Source organism: Miniopterus schreibersii (genome assembly GCF_964146895.1).
Source record: "Miniopterus schreibersii genome assembly, chromosome: 8".
Taxonomy (NCBI): domain Eukaryota; kingdom Metazoa; phylum Chordata; class Mammalia; order Chiroptera; family Miniopteridae; genus Miniopterus; species Miniopterus schreibersii.
In genome coordinates this window covers 942,296-958,264 of record NC_138109.1, presented here as the reverse complement: position 1 = coordinate 958,264, position 15,969 = coordinate 942,296, and the positions used below count along the sequence as shown (strand labels likewise).

The 15,969-nt window shown below is 66.6% G+C and overlaps 1 protein-coding gene across 1 annotated transcript in view; it reads right to left on the bottom strand.

Annotated features, from left to right (window-relative positions):
• Positions 1 to 9,415, bottom strand: part of PLCH2 (phospholipase C eta 2) — a gene marked incomplete at both ends in the record, with an annotated part of 30,034 nt that extends 20,619 nt beyond the window's left edge. Inside the window, 4 exon segments of the mRNA XM_081143548.1 lie at positions 26 to 229; positions 232 to 574; positions 1,044 to 1,190; positions 9,294 to 9,415. Coding sequence (XP_080999674.1) covers positions 26 to 229; positions 232 to 574; positions 1,044 to 1,190; positions 9,294 to 9,415 — 816 coding nt within the window.
• Positions 9,416 to 15,969: the final 6,554 nt, after the last annotated feature.

Sequence of the window (15,969 nt, the reverse complement as noted above, 5' to 3'; positions counted from 1 at the left end):
AGCCCCGGGGGACCCCCTGCCTCACCTTAAACATCTGCTTCACCCGCTGCCGGGGCAGGTTCACGTTCAGCTTGTGCAGCAGCTGCAGGACCTCGCCGATGCTCAGGCTGCCATCCCCGTTCTTGTCGGCCTCGTCGAACGTCTGCTTCAGCCACTTTGGGGCCGAGTTAGGGGCCAACACGGGTCTCGCGGGGCCAGCGCTCCCGCCTCCAGCCCGGGTCCCCGCGCCCCTTCCCCGTGCCGTTCCCCAGGGCGCGGCCCGGGCGGGAGGAGGCCCCCACTCGGGGTGGACGGCAGGTCCCGGGGCCCCGCCCTTGTGCCCAAGGATATTGGTCCCGGGTGCGCTGGCGCCGGGCCAAGCTGTCTTCGTCGCTGATGCCGGCCAGGAGGTAGCGCAGGCCCGTGACCCAGGTCCGCGCCTCCTCGCCGCTGGGCGAGACCAGGTCCAGCGACTGGCGGTGGCTGCCGTGGTAGATGCTGAAGCAGCAGTTGGGATCGAAGCTGCTGTCCGGGTAGCGCTGGAAGATCTCTGACTGCCGGCCCTCGCTCACCTCCTGGATGGAGTCGATGGAGACTGCGGGGCGGGGGCGCCCGTCACGGCCCTCCCCAGGGCGGGGTCCCCCACTCCAGCCCGGGTGCTCCCGGAGGCTGTCCCGCACTCAGAGGCCACCCCACACTTGAGGGCCAGCTTCCTGTCCGCAGGGCGCCCAGGAGGCCCAGTGCCCGGAGCAGCCAGCACTCCGGCCTGGGTGCAGGAGCTCCTGCCGCCTGGGCGGCCTGTGACCCACCTCCCTGGGTCCACAGAGCAGTCCCGGCCCCTCCTCCAGGACGCCCTCCCTGGGGCGCCACAGCGGAGGCAGGGCCCCAAGGTGGAGGCCGGCCCTGGCACACCTGATGCTCCCGCTGGCAAAGCCTCGGATGGCCAAGGCCGACTGAGCCCGCAGGCGGGGCCGGGAGCCGCCTGAGACATCCGGGGCCCAAGGTCTTGCTGCCCCCTCCCCAGGCTGCTCTGGGAGGGGGCCCACCCCGGGCGCCCCACTCACTCTTGGCTTTCTCGTTCTTGCGCGAGGGCCGCCAGCGGATGCAGGAGCGGTGCTCGTCCAGGAAGTAGAAGCGCACCAGGCCCTTGGAGCCGCCTCGAAGCTTCACCATCTGCGTCCCTGCCTGCATGGCGCTCATGCACCGCTCCACTGGACACGCCGGCCGACATGAACAGGGAGACGACGGGAGGGGACAGACAGACAGACGGGGCACCGTGAGCACCGCAGCATCCCCAACACCCCCTCAACTCGTCCCCATCCCCCATGTGCCAAGGTGGATGCAGAGACCACCCATCGCCTACCCCCTGCCCACTGGGGGCTGAGCTCAGACCCCCAGGGCACCTGGGGCCCCAGGTGCTGGCCCGGGTCAAGCATCCCATCTGGGACCTTGTTCAAGGGCCAGAGCCCTCGAGGAGAAACAGCGATTCTCCCAGCCGCCCTGCTGCCCTCCCCGATGGTCCCAGGGCCTGAGGGCCAGCTGAGGCCTCAGGCAGGACTGGCCACCTGCCCATCCCACCGTCCACCACCTGGACCAGCCCCAGCAACCACCATGACTTGCCCCAAAGGCTACTACACAGGAGGAGACACACGGGCAGGGACAGGGCGGCTGAGCCCCTCTCAGGAGCCTCAGTGCCAGGCATAGGGCGGTGCCCCCTCCATGATGCCCAGCCTGGCTCCTAGCTGCCTGCACCCTGCCTGGCATGTTCAGAAAGCCACATCCTGCGCGTCGCCGGGTGGCACTGCCCCATGCAGATCGGAGCCCAAATCAAACCCCTTCGCGCACGGGGCCCACCTGCCTCTTCCCCACACCCTCTCCTCTGTGCGCCCAGCCTGCTGTCTACAGCTTGCACCTCCTGGGTCCCAAAGGATGGCTGCGCCAGGACGCGGGCTCCCCAGGGTTGGCGGTGAGGGGCTCTCTAAGGGCCACTGTGTTCGGCACCCGCACGCTGGGCTGAAGGCGTTGCTGCCCCCACAGTGCCAGAGAACCCCCTTAGTCAAAGTGTCGGAGCTTCCCCTCGTGCCCAGCCAGTATGCCCACCAGGGCCCTGCCCTCAGCTCCACCTTCCCGCTGTCCACCTGTGGCTCAGCCTCCAGCCCCAAGCAGGGTCAGCAGAAGGGGACACTGCAGGAGCCACCCCCCCAGAGGGAGACCCTAGGGGGCAAGAGGTTAAGGTTTGGGGGGTTGGGGTGGGCAAGCCCAAGCCTGTCACCCCCTCCTGGCCCCACTGGCCCTGGTTTGGGCGAGGCTCTGGCCAGGAAGGAGCCGGCAGTCCATGCCCCCTTACCTACTGGGCCAAGCTGCCACCACGGGGACACAGCCACACTCCCTCCGAGCCAGAGGAGGGCCTCTGCCAGGCAGGCCACCGTTCCCTTGGCCCTGCTGGAGGGAGATGGCCAGGGGATGGACATCCCCAGGTGATGGCCGAGGGTGGGCTCTCGGAGGCAGAGAGGACCAACACCCAGCGCCCTCAGCAGCAGGTCAGGCGGTGTGGGCGGCACAGGGGCTGCACAAGGCCCCTTCTCTGCCCTGTGTCTTCCTCCCCCCCTCAGAGCCCCCCGAGGCCCCCGCAGGGCTGCTTCCAGGCCCCCCTGACATTGGCCTGTCCCCTGCTCTCCCGGGTGGCCCCCAGGCCAGCCCACCCGGCAGGGCTACAGACAGGTCCCCAAAGGAGCTGAGAAACAGGGTCTGTGGGTTGGGGAGCCGCCCGCCCGGCCCGCCCCGCCCGCCCTCTGCCGATCCCCTGCACTAATCCAAGCCGGGCTCCAGCCCAGCTGGCCAGAGGATTTAGGCCAAGGGGACGCCTAGCTGGGAACCAGGAGGGGACTGAACAGGAAGCAGTGCCATTCGAGGCCCCAGACCGTGACAAGCAGGACACGCAGGGGCCCCCCGGAAACCCAAAGAACACAGCCATAGGGCCTGAGGTGGGGGTCCTCACGGCACCACCCTCTGGGGCGCACCCCCAGGCCCTGCTCAGGGCAGTCTCCCCACAGTCTCCTCCACGCTGGACGCCCAAGGCTGTTGTCCACTCTCCATCCCAGCCTGAGCTTCCCACTGTCACCCCCACTGTGCTGCCCACGGGGAGCTCTGGGGGACCTGGAGGTTGGGTGGGAGCACCTTGCCCCCCAGTGCCCAGCCCCCTGTGGGCTGAAGGTTGGGGCCAAGTGGGGGCCCAGGGATGACCTGGGGCACACAGGGCCCCTTTCGGCTGAGACTCCCAGCACCGGCTGGATCATGCGGGTCCCTGGGTCTGGCACTCCCTGGCCCAGCTCCGGGCCCCTGGCTGTGCGCCTGCCATCCCCAAGGACCAGGCCCCCATTTCCCCTTTCCCAGTGGGGGGCGCCCATTGCCCAGGGCACCTCCATCCCTGCATTCTGCCCCTGGAGGCTGGGCTGACCTGAGCCCGCTGCCCTCCTCATGCCTGGCCTGGCCTGGAGAGAAGGGCTGGCCCAGGGAAGACCTGCCCATCTGCCCGCTAACCTCACACAAGGCCCAGCCAAGGCCACACCAGCTAAGACCCAGACAAGGGCAGTCCTGGGGCAGCCAAGCCTAGAAGGAGCCACCCGCATGCTGGGCAGCTCTGGGGCATGTGGAGAGCGGCAGGCAAGCAGGCCCCTGCGCCCCACACTCCCTGAGGTCTCCTCGGCCGCCCCAGACCCTAATCCTCCACTGACCAGGCAGACAAAGGTCCAGCTAATCCGGCCCGAGGCCGGGCTCTGCCAGCGCGGAGGACCCAGGCAACCCCACCCAGCCCTGACAGTCCCTAAGACAGGCAGACCCAGCACTACAGCCGCTGGGTGCCCGGCAGGTGCAGAGCCGGGTGTCCAGGGCCACAGGCCACCCAGCCAGCTCTGGGAGGTGACAGGGAGCCAGCACCTGGCAGGGCCATGATGGGAACTGTCAGGGCTGTCCAGCTCTCAGGGCTCGGCCACCGCCTCTGTCCTGGAGCAGCCTGGCTCACAGGTGTGCCCAGCACTGACGGATGGTCGGGCAGGGCCACCCACCGAGGGAGGTGGAAAGAGGGCACAGGGAGGGCCCTGGACCCCACTCCGACACCCTCCTCAGCTCGGCCCCTGCCCCGTGGCTGACCCCGGCGGCCTGGCCTCAGTTCCCCAACCTGTCAGAAGGCACCCCAGCCCCTCGATCCTTCCCCGCGCCCTGCAGAGGACGCCGCGGCTCGGGACAGGGCGGCAGCTGCCCAGGGAGGAAGAGCCCTTGAGGTCGGAAGCCGGAGCGTGGGTTTAGCTTTGTTGCCATGGTGGAGCTGGCCTTGTCCAAACACAGTGGACAAGAGGCCAGCGGCACCAGCCTCTCGCCTGCCTCTGCCCCGGGGAAGCTGGAGAATCAGTTTCATCCTCCAGCAAAACCCACAACCACACCCCAGGCTCCGGGGAGCAGGGGCTCCTCACGCAGACAGACAGACGCTCCCTCCGCGGGGTGCAGGCAAGTGCAAGCCCCGGTCACTGGTGCCTCCCCCGAGCAAGGGCGCTCCGCGTGGCCTGGGGGCGCACACCCCACCTCCCTGACTCCCGCCGCCCCTCCAGCAGCCGCCCATCCATCTCCAGCGCCTCCCTCCTCCAAGCTTCTTTCTTTTGAAGGACCTTTAAGCGGGCCCTTCCCGTGTCCACTTCACCTGGAATGGTCAGCAGCAGCGGGACACGTGTGGCCGGTCTCTTTGCCCCCCCCCCCCCCAGGGCCCTCAGCGCCCTGTGCCTCCCTGGCAGCCCTGAGGCCCTCCTCTCACTCTGCTGTGGGCCCAGCTCAGCACACAGTAGGCACTCAGGCTGCGCTTGGCTGGAGAAGAGGCAGTGAGGGGACGCCGCGCAGGGATCAGTGGCCCCCGGCCAGCACCTCACGGGAGGGAGGGACGGGCCCACACACAGAGGCCCGAGATTATTTAAACGTCTGAGAAACAGCTGCCCCCGCCCCCACCAGTATCTGGGAGCCTCCTCCCCAACTATTTTTATTTTATCAGAAAGTGTGAGTCGGTTCCCTGAGCCCCCCACCCTCAGGACCCGGCGCCCAGGGACACAGGAGCCAAGCTGGCCTGAGAGGTTCACTCCAGGGCAGTGGAGCCTGGGGCCACTTGGCAGGGTCAGCAAAGCCTCGGCTGGCCCCGGATATGGAGGTGGGGCTGGGGAGGGAGGGCCACGCTGGCCACTCTGCGAGCAGGCCGGGACGTGCCCCTTCCCTCCTGCAGAGCCCTCTCCGAGGGGCAGGCGGCTCCTAGCAGGAGAGATGAGAGTTTCGTGGGCAGGAGCCAGGCCCCACCTCGCCGACCTCAGCATCAGGAGGCCAGAGGAGACAGCCCTACCTTGCTCTGGCCCCTGGGCTGCCCCCTGGACACCTGCCCTTTCCCGTCCTGAGCACCAGACCCAGGGAGCCAGGGTTGCCGTGTGTGCCCGAGGGTAGGGACAGGCTCGAACACCCAGCCACGCTCTGTCCGCCGTGCCAAACGACCAGCCCCAGGGCTGGGCCTGTGCTGTGCACCTCCCCACAGAGGCCCCTGGGCACCTGTGGTCTGGGCGGGGTTCCTAGTGCCATAATCTACCACAGGGAGGGCCAGAGGGACCCTCCGGTCCTGTCACCCAGCCAGGAGGGGAGTATTCATTGTGGGCGCAGCATCCACAGCAGTCCCAGGCTCCTGTGGCCGTGGGCACATGTGGAAGGGGTGTTCTCTGAGGCTGAAGCCTTCAGGGCTGGGGGCCCACCCCTGGAGAATCCCCTTCCAATGCAGCAGGCCCTCATTTGTCACCAAGCCTGCCGGATGCCATGGGGGACCCGAGGTGTCCAGCACCCAGCCTCCCTCCGCCTATCTAGCAGAGCCCGGGGCCACCTTGCACCCAGCCGGGGCCGGCCCGGCCTCAGCGAAGGTCCCCCTGCCCCTTTGCCACCGAGGCAGTCCCACCTCAGCTACCTCGGTGGCATTAATCACATGCGACAGTCCTGCGGAGAGGACTCTATTAATAGCCGTCCACAGCCTCCTGCCCTCGCAGGTGCCCTGATTTGTGTGTTCCGGGGGCTGCAGTTAGGAGGGCATGTGGGAGGGCCCAACGCACCCACCTCAGCCAGAGCTCCCTGGAGGGAGGTGCCGGCCTCTGAGGGAACGGGCCCCAGGGAGCCCCCAGGGAGCAGCTGGAAAGGAAGAGAAGCTCCCAGCAGCCCCGGGGCGGGGGCGCTTTCCTGAAAAGTCACCAGATGGAGCCCGGCCTGCCTGCTGGGAGGAGAGGAAACTCCTGCAGGGTGAGGGAAGGGGCCACAGCTCCCAGGGAGGGTCCTCAAGGCTCTGGTGGAGCCAGCCCTGCCCCCACCACACTCACACCGGGCAGTAGCTGGCCAGGCTAGAGGGCAGAGCGGGCAGAGCCTCGGAGGAGACGGGAAACAGAAGAAGGCTGGACCCAGGCTGTCCCGGCCTCAGCTCCTCCCCCAGGGCAGGGGGCAGCTGGAGGCAGCTTCCTCGAGAGCCCTGGGCCTCGGCATGGAGAGGACAGTGCCAGGCCTCCGAGTTCCTGTTCCTCGGGCAGGACCCCATTCTGCTCCCCTGCCCGGGGCTGGGCCAGCTGCCAGATCCTACCTCCTGCCCCAAGGTGGGCCCTCCACGGGTCTCACCTGCTTCTCTGGGCCATCTCCCCACACGCCCACCACTGACCAGAAGGGACCTCAGGAGGAGCCACCTGTCCCACCTCCCCACCTTGGGGCCTGAACACCAGGGAGAGTTTCCTAAGCGAACAGCAGGGCAGCTGACGGGCTGGGCAAGTGGGCGAGGCCAGCCCCTGTTCAATGTGGTGTCTGCAGGTCCCTGATCTGAGCAGCCTGGAGACCTGCAGTATAGATGGCTCACTGTCCCTGAGTCGGGGGACATGCCTATGGACAGAGCCTTCCTTGGGCACCCCTCCTGGGTCCCCCACACTAGGGACATATAGCTCGAGGGTCCTCAGGCCCCTGGGGCTGCTCGAGCAGGTAGACTGTCCAAGCAGCTTCCTTCACCTTCTGCGGACCATCTGACCACCCAGCACAACATGCAGCCATGTCTTGGGGTCTCCATGGCGGACACACTGCCCTGGCTGGTGGAGGCCCTGTGGGGGGGTTGCCCAGGTCAGCGACTTCCTCTCCCCCAGCTTCCCAGGGCCAGAGAAAACCTCCCTCCGGTCCCTGTCCCTGTCCCGGTTCTGGGGGAGGGGTGTCCGTTGCCTCAGAGAAGGCCCATGCCCACAGAAGCCCATGGCCACGGAAGCCCACGCCCACGGAAGCCCACACGCCCACGGAAGCCCACGCCCACGGAAGCCCACGCCAGAAGCCGGTCCAGCCAGCGGATGCCCATGTTCACCAGGCTGGAAACGTGGTCCCAGGAAGAAACAAACACTTCCGATTACTCAGCCCCTCCTCGAGCCCCTCCCCGGCAGCCACGTGAGCTGGAGCCACCGGCACCACAGCACGGAGGGGGCCCCACGTCCCCCGGACACACACCCTGCCCCGGGAGAGCTTCCATCTGCAGGCTTCGAGGGAGAACTGTGCCAGGAGCAGCGAGACCACCGTCATCCGCTCATTAGCTGTGCAGATGGAGGCTGGACAGGACTCCAGCCATCTGCTCCGTCCTCAGCAGCACATGTAAGACCGTCCCCTCCCCGGAGCGGGAGCGGGGCGCCCGCACCCCCTTCCCAGCACACAGCCGAGCCGAGTGTCTGCAGCACTGGCCCGTCCACACTGGCCACACTGTCCCCACTCGCAGAGGCCACGCCGGCCCCACTCGCAGAGGCCACGCCGGCCCCACTCGCAGAGGCCACGCTGTCCCCACTCGCAGAGGCCACGCTGTCCCCACTCGCAGAGGCCACGCTGTCCCCACTTGCAGAGGCCACGCCGGCCCCACTCGCAGAGGCCACGCTGTCCCCACTTGCAGAGGCCACGCCGGCCCCACTCGCAGAGGCGCCACGCTGTCCCCACTCGCAGAGGCCACGCCGGCCCCACTCGCAGAGGCCACGCTGTCCCCACTCGCAGAGGCCACGCCGGCCCCACTCGCAGAGGCCACGCCGGCCCCACTCGCAGAGGCCACGCTGTCCCCACTCGCAGAGGCCACGCCGGCCCCACTCGCAGAGGGCAGCTCAGCCAGGGCAGGGCAGCCGCACAGGGCCGGGCGCACTTGCTTGGAAGGCTCACGGTCACCCAGCCCCATGCTGCCCTCTCTTCCACGACAGGCTCAGAGAGGGTCGGCGCCTTGCTGGAGGCCACGCAGCTCATCAGAGGCACCGCCAGGGACGCATCCTCAGTGTGCCCGGCAATGACGTCCCTGCGCCCTACACACGCTTTCCAGGCCTCCCCAGCCCCTCCCCTGTGCCACGCCAATCAGAGGGCAGCTGAAATCAGGTCCAGGACAACCAGGACCCACAAAGTCGCCGGAAGGCGAGCTCGCACCCGCCTTGGACCCCAGCCCTTAATCAGGAAGTTCTGCTGCTGTCTGACCCAAGTCTCTCCCGCTGCAGCTGTGCCGCCGGCGCCCTGCCCTCGCCGCCTCTCCCTACCCCGGACCAGCCCCGACCCCACGCACCGGCCGCTCCCTGTGCCCAGGCTCCTCGGGGCCTGGCAACGCTGGGCAGCCTCAGAGGGTCCTGCCCCCGCTGCTGGTCTGTGCTGTCTGCCCAGCGCAGTGCTCCGGCCCCCAAGTCGGACAGCGTGACAGGTCTGGGAAATAAACCTCCCTCCCAGGCGCCTGGAGCCCTAGGAGCCCCGGGAACACCTAATGTCTGTCCCCTGCGGGCAAGGCGGCCGCTGCCCTGTCCGTGGTGCTGACGGGAGCTGGGCCGCCACCCCGACACCGGCCCTGCATGGGGGGGGGGAGATTGGACCAGGTGAGCCCCCAGGGTCCATAGGCCAGGACGCCCCATGTCTGTCCCCCCAACTGAGGCTGGTGTCCACTGGGGTGCAGGCTGGAGGTCAGGGGACCCCGTTGGCTGAGCCAAGGGGTGCCTCCTCCTGCTGCCCATCAGGATTGTCTCTACCCCTCACAGGGAGATGCCAGCACAGGGGGGACTGGGTCCTCCCAGAGACTCCTGGGGGACGGGGTCAGGCACTGCCTGTGTGGGGTCAGCCGGTCCCCAGTGCACAACTCAGCGGCTGCCCTAGGCTCCCTGCAGGGGCGGCCAGAGCCCCCTTCCTCGAGCCTTCTGGAGCCCCGGCCCCTGGGTCTGAGCGTCCACTGCCTGGGCTCTGGGGACCTGCCCTCGGGAGCCAACCCTGCAACTCTCTCATGCCCCCCTTACCTTGGTCCTGGCTGAACCCGCCAGGGTCCCCCGGCTCTTCCATGGCCTGTGGGTACCACCCCCGCCGCTACTGGCGCTGCCCGAGGGGGCCCAGGCGGCAGGCTGGCCCTGCCTGTGCCCATGCCAGTCAACATCCACCGCCGGGAGCCCGGGGACCGCCCCTCCCTCGGGAGCCCCGCCCTCCTTAACCCTTCCCCGCCTGTCGGGCAGCTGGGGCCGAGGGGGGGCACTCAGAGGCCAGGCTGGGGGGGTCTGTGCCACACTCTCGGTCCCTGCCGGGGCTCCTGGGACGACTCCGCCCCCCACCTCCTGACCTCCAGGTCTCCCTACCTGCTATTTGCCCCCCAGGAGCTGAATGTCCCCCAGCTGGCAGCCCCCATTCAGCCACAGGGTCCCTCTATCCTTACACAGTCTCTTCCCAGAATCACCCCAGAGGCTGGATCCAGGACAAGCTACACCTCCCCCCAGGCCCAGCACTTCTGGGTGGTTAGGGTGACAGCCACCAGCTGCCTGGTCAGGGGTGTGTGCACAGGGCGTGAAAACGGGGTGCAGGAGCCCCAGCTCCTTGAGGTCCACATCCCTCCTGTGCCCCCTCCGTGTCTCCCCCACGAGTCCCTCCGTGAGGGTCCTGTAGGAGCTCCCGGGGTCTGGGGGACGGTGAGGGTTGTTGAGGGTGCAGGAGAAGAGCCCTCGCCTCAGCTCCCTGCCTGGCCGGCGGGGGGATGGACACGCGTGTGCTGAGCAGCCCCCCAATCCCCACGCCTGCCTCCTGCGGGGAGGTGTGTTCCAGTTTGACCTGCTGCTCTGGCATCTCAGGGAAACGTTTCCCAGATCAGCGCAGAGATCTGCACCCCAGGGGGCCATTGGGAAAGCTGCTGGCTTCTGTCTGCGGCCGCTGCTGAGACTGACCTGCAGCATGGACGGTGGCCTGGGGGGGTCTCTGGGGACATGGGGGTTGGAGCTTGAGACGGGCGGGCAGATGGTGCCACCCCCGAGGTGTGACCGCCTCCTGCCAGGCAAGGCCCCCAGGTGTGGAGGGGGAGGGGAGCCACCACCACCCAAGTCCTGCCCGGGGAGTGCCCCAGGGCTCACTGCCCAGCTCCCTTAAAGGGGCAGCTGTCTTCCATTCTCTGCCGCTCCTGGGGCCCTGGCCCCTGGGTCGGAGCATCCACTGCCTGGGCTCTGGGGACATGCCTTCGGGAGCCAACCCTGAGACTCTCGTGTCCACACTGGTCACTTGTTGGCTCAGCCCCTGGGCCTATGTCCACTGGGCTGGCAGAGATCTCAGGGGGCGGGGCACCTAGTGTGACTGGCTTCCCTGCTGGCCATCGGGGTGGGGTCTGCCAGGCCAAGAGGGGGCCAGGCCAAGCAATGACACCAAGTGCAAGTGTGCAGGAGGGGCCAGAGGCCAGGGAGCAACGGTGGGAGGAGCTTCTGCAAGTCCCCTCAGACAGTCCCCTCTGGGAAAGTGCCCGGAGAGGAGAAACTGAGGCAGGGAGCAAGGAGGGAGAGGAGCTGAGACGAGAAACAGACAGACCCGGGAGAGCGAGGGTGATGGAGCGGGGTGCAGGGCCCCGGGGGTGGGGTGCATGGCCCTGCCTGGTGTCCTCAGAGTGGACAGAGGCCCCAGACCCTCCTCCACGGTGAAGCCAAGACTCAAGTTCAGGTTCTGATGAATAATCCATGGTGTCGCCGGCCCCGCCCGCCACCCGGGCCCTGCGAGATGATTCCCGTTACCACAGCCGCGATTAAAGGCCATGATTAAAAGCTGCCTGCCGCACATGTTAACTTGCTTAAGGGTCTCATCTCCCAAATCTCCTTTCTGGGCATTTAAGCAAAATCCTGTCTCTGAGAGCGTTTGGCCAGACAGGCGGTGGGTGGGCTGTGCGTCCCACCTGGGCCCCCGCAGTTCAATTCTCTTCCTGCCTGAAGAGGGGCCTGGAACAAACAGATCCTGCCAGGTGGCAGGGAGAGAGCCTGGGACCCCTGCCTGAGCCCCTCTCTGGGGGGCCTCGTGCCCTGGAGCCCCAATTCTGCCCTCCCAGGCCTTGCTCTGTCTGCTGGGCGCACTGCCCCTCTGCAGTGGCCACCTCTCTCCCCTGCTTCCTCCCAGGTGCCCTTGTCCCTGCACTGGCTGGGCAGACCTGACTGTTTCCTGCCCCGGGGATGACAGGGCAGAGGCTCGGGGTTACAAGGCAGGGGCTTCCCACCCCTGGGGACAGAGCCCAGTCCTGGACACCCAGGGCAGGGGTGGGTGTGGCCAAGGAGGAGGGCACCCAGAGCTGTCATCCCTGCTACCCCCGCTCCTGGAACTGAGTCCCCACCTTGCAAGTCTAAAACTGTCTGGGCAGGGGCCAGCCTGAGGCCGAGCCCAGCTCTGAGCTCCATCTGCGACTGTCCCTCGGTTCCCAAGCATTACCCGGAGGCAGCCGGAGGAGACTTCGTCCTGAGACCCGGGACCAGCCTAGGTCTGAGGCCCACAGCCCGGGGTTCCTGGCCAGGTCTGCAAGTGTGCAAAGCTTTTCCCCATCCAAGCCTCAGTTTGCTCGCCTGTGCAGTGGGAACACTGGTCCCAACAACCAGACCACATGGGGCCTGGAAGCCCCTCCCTCCTCACCCAGAGCTGAGCCTGAGGGCCCGGCTCCCGGAACCTCCCTGGTTTCACAGTTTCATGCTGGCAGTGTGCTAACACCCTGGTCCCCACAGCATCTCCATCTAGTGTTGTCTCAGCTGGAGGGGGCTTCCCTGCTCCACAGCCTGGACAGAGGTCCCCAGAAGGCAGGGGCTGCCTGGGTTCTCAGTGGGCAGTCTGCGGGCCCCTGACCTCCACAGCCGCCAGCACCCTCCCTGAAGTCCGCTTTCCGCGTGTAGTTCCACGGTTTCCTTGAGAGGCTAGGACACAGCGCCTCCCTGGTAGCCCTGCAGGAAAAGCGCTGATCTCCCCAAACTGCCCAGGCAGCCCCAGCTGGGGCAGGGTGCTGGAGACAGGGTGGGGCTGGAAACCTGGGTCGTGACCAGGCCAGGTCACGTGGGGAACCCCGAGGGCCTGCGTGTGTGCATGTGCATGTGCATGTTTGTGTGTACACGTGCCCAGGGGCTATCCTCACAGCCTGCATCAGGCAGACAACACACTGTTTGAAAAAGAAAAACAGCCCCAAAGAGAGCCAGGGACAGAGGCCCCGATGGAGACCCAGAAACAGAGCCTCCAGCACCGGGGGACCTGGGAACACAGTGGAGGCGTCCCTGGCCAGACCCTAATCCTGCTCCTCTGAGGTTGCCCCAGAGGCCACCAGGTCCAACCTCCTTGCTTTTCAGGTAGGGAAACTGAGGCAGGGAGGTCTTGCCCAGGGTTCATAGCCAGGCCGAAGTAGAACCTAGGACGCAGATCCTGATGCAAGGCCACAAACACCTCAGCTTGCCCTCCAGGTCAGGCAGGTCACCCAGTGGTCACACCGGCCCCTCCGCCCCTCCATTCCCCCCCTCCACCCCTACCACTGGGAGAGACACAGCCCCGAAGGCGTGCCTGGGAGTTTTATTAATTATTCAACATCAGAGCCAATTCATTGCTGCTTTCTTGCCCAAGGTAAGAGCTCTGTGATGCATGGCTCCTGATAAGAAATTAGGCCACTCTGGAGGTCCTCACCCCCACACCTGCCACATTCACCCAACATGCCAGTACGGCCTGAGCAACCTCCTGCCTCAGGAAGCAGCTGAGAAGGGAAAGGCCAAGTGGCACACGGAAGGTAGGGGACATGGCCCCTGGCCCAGATCCCCACGTGGAGTCACCCCCAGTGATGAGCTGAGCCCGGGCTCGGTCCTGGGGTGGAGGTCCCAGAGGAGCACATGGCCTGGCTGGGGAGTAGGAGGGACTGGGGGAGTCAGCCTGGGTTACAGCGGCCCCGGGGGGCCACAGCTGGGAAGGTGAGATGGGTGAGGCCAGGAAGACCGTAGGGTGGCAGTGAGGTCCCACCACAGAGTGGCCAGCGTAGGCCAAGCTGCAGAGAGGGGGCTTCAGGGAAGGTCCCCGAGAAAGTGGGGCCTAAGCAAATCCCAGAGACTGGACAGACACAGGGCGCTGGGCAAACGGCCGAGGGAACCCACAAGCAGAGGCCCTGGGTGGGAGGGGTGCTGTTCCCAGATCCTCCTGCCCCCCCACCCCGCCACAGGTATCAGCCTCAAAGGGGCATGAACCTGCCTCCTGTGGAGCCAGCAGGCAGCTTTTAAGAAATGGCTAAGTTCCCTGGCAGAATGTAATAAATAAAGACACAACAGGAGGAATGGTTGGATTTGGGGTCCGTGGAGTTCGGGGGGGTGCAGCAGGGGAGATGGAGTCCCACTGGCCAGGGTGGTCCTCATCACCACAGCATCCTTGAGGGTTGCCCAGGGCCGGAGGGGACCTGAGGCCCCACTGGTGGTGACGGACTTGAGTCCCAGAGACCTGGGGCCACGGCCAGGAGGGGGCTGGGAGAACAGGACGGTTCGGGGTGATGGGTGGGCTGGCAGGGAGTGGAGGCCACAGCCAGCCAGAGGGATGGGGCTTCAGGAAGGTGCTGCCCGAATGGTCACAGCCACACCCACATGGCCAGGTACCCACGGGGACAGGCCACACTTGCCCTTGCCAGTGACGCCTGAAGCCACAACACTCGTCCACTCACCTCCCTCCTCCCTCCCCACAGCCCCCCCTGAAGCCCCTGCTCAGGCCGAAAGGGGCCTGGCCGGGTCATGAGATCAGGGCCCTGCCCTGGGCCACTGTGACCCCATTGCTGGGAGCCCTCGGGAGCTGGCCCTGCCCTCGCCGCCTGGCCCTGCCGCCCTGCACCAGCCTGACCTAGATTCCGTGCCCATGGGCGGCAGCCAGGCAGAGTCAGCCTGGCACCGAGACAGGCAGGCAGATTCTGGGGCAAACAGCCCCGGAGCTACCGGCCAGGCCCACCCAGGGACACTTCCCCCCAACGCCCCCCTGCAAGGTTGGTCCTGAGTCGGCCATGACCTGGCCCCACCCCTTCCCACAGCCTGGGCCCACAGCAGGCCAGGCCAGCCCCCCAGGACCGGGGTATCCCCTGCAGCCTAGCTGACCTGTGTGCTATGCCACCTGGGCACAGGGTAGGAAGGCACTGGGACACTTGCACTGGTTAAAAATATATAAATTCTTGAAATTAGAAGCCTGTGCCTGCAGATGTACATAAACCAGCCCCTGCCTCGGGCTCTGGGGAGCCCCAGGTGGGGCGGGCAGAGGAGGGGTCCCCGGGGGTCAAAGCATTTGCAAAGCACAGGAAAGTCCAGACCACTTTACAGGAGAGCAGGGTTCTAGGGAATGGGGCGCCTCAGACCAGGGTACAGAGCCCTTCCTCTGGCTGGGCCCGGAGCAGAAGGTGAGGGCCGAGGGCACCAAGGGGCCTGGGCAGGGTGGGGGTGCCAGCTGGGGCCCGTCCGCCGGCTCAGGAAGGAGCCCACGGAGAGTACCAGCACCTGCCGCCTCTCACTGTGCCCATGACAGACGGCCCTGTCCCACGATGCTCGCCCGACACCACCCTCCGAACGCTGCCTCCTCACTCTCTCACAACGATGCAATTTGTGTAAAAATTATTCCTAAATTTACTACACTTGGATACCACACACTGGGTGCTCACTGGCAGAACGGAACCATTTTTAAATCCTGGTGGTGGCACATGCGCCTCCAACAACAGAACGGAATCGACGGTCAGACAGGGCTCGCGGCTCATGCAGAATCTGCCACCAGGATGGTCACGGGGAAGGTGAGGCTGCCCAGGAGGGGCCACGGAGGGTCCGGCCCACGGTTTAACCCCAGTGGGGCATCTGGGGCAGGAAGGGAGCTGCTCTAAGCGGCTGGCCCTTGTGAGGTTCTGGAACTGTGCACCCAGGTGGGACCAGGAGCCCAGGGGGGACCAGGAGCCCAGGGGGGACCAGGAGCCCAGGTGGGACCAGGTGCCCATGAGGGACCAGGTGCCCAGGTGGGACCAGGTGCCCAGGAGGGACCAGCCGCCCAGGAGGGGGCTTCAGGCTGACTCTACAAAGAGGGGCCAGCCACTGGGGCAGTGGGGCACCAAGCAGCCTAGGCCCCCGGGTGTCCTGTGGTCCCACCGAACACCCCAAGGGCAGCTGGCCCGGGAGAGGAGCCCAGTGCAGGAGAGGCCAGCACCCCCCAGTGCCTCTGCGTCCCGGGCTTAATCACTTTCGCGCCCGAGGAACGGCGGTTGTGTAAGCGCAGATATTAAAAGCCAGCAAGACTCAGAACACAAGGGGCCGAAGAGGGAAATTAAACTTGGCCTCGAGACCATCACGCAGAGACGGGTCTGTGGGGATGGGTCTGGGCCGGGGGGCAGGGTTATACACCCACTGCCACCCTGTGCCCAGCATCCCCTGGCACACAGCTTGCTCTTGTCAAGCGCTTGCTGAGGGGCCCCCGAGATCCAGACCCTGGTGCACCCCTACCTAAGCCCTCTCCCTGAGACTCGGCTGCTGGTGGGTCCAGAGAAGCCAGAGTGAGCCGCCTTCCGAGCGAGAGGGAGGCTACCCGCTGGGGGCTGCCGGGGTCCACACCCGGCCAAGCCACCCGTAACCTCATGTGTCCCCAGAGCAGCACCCAGGGGTGATGGCTGAGTCACCGCCTTGGGCTTTTTAAGGCACAGAGCAGTGCAAGGGAGCAATTTAGGTC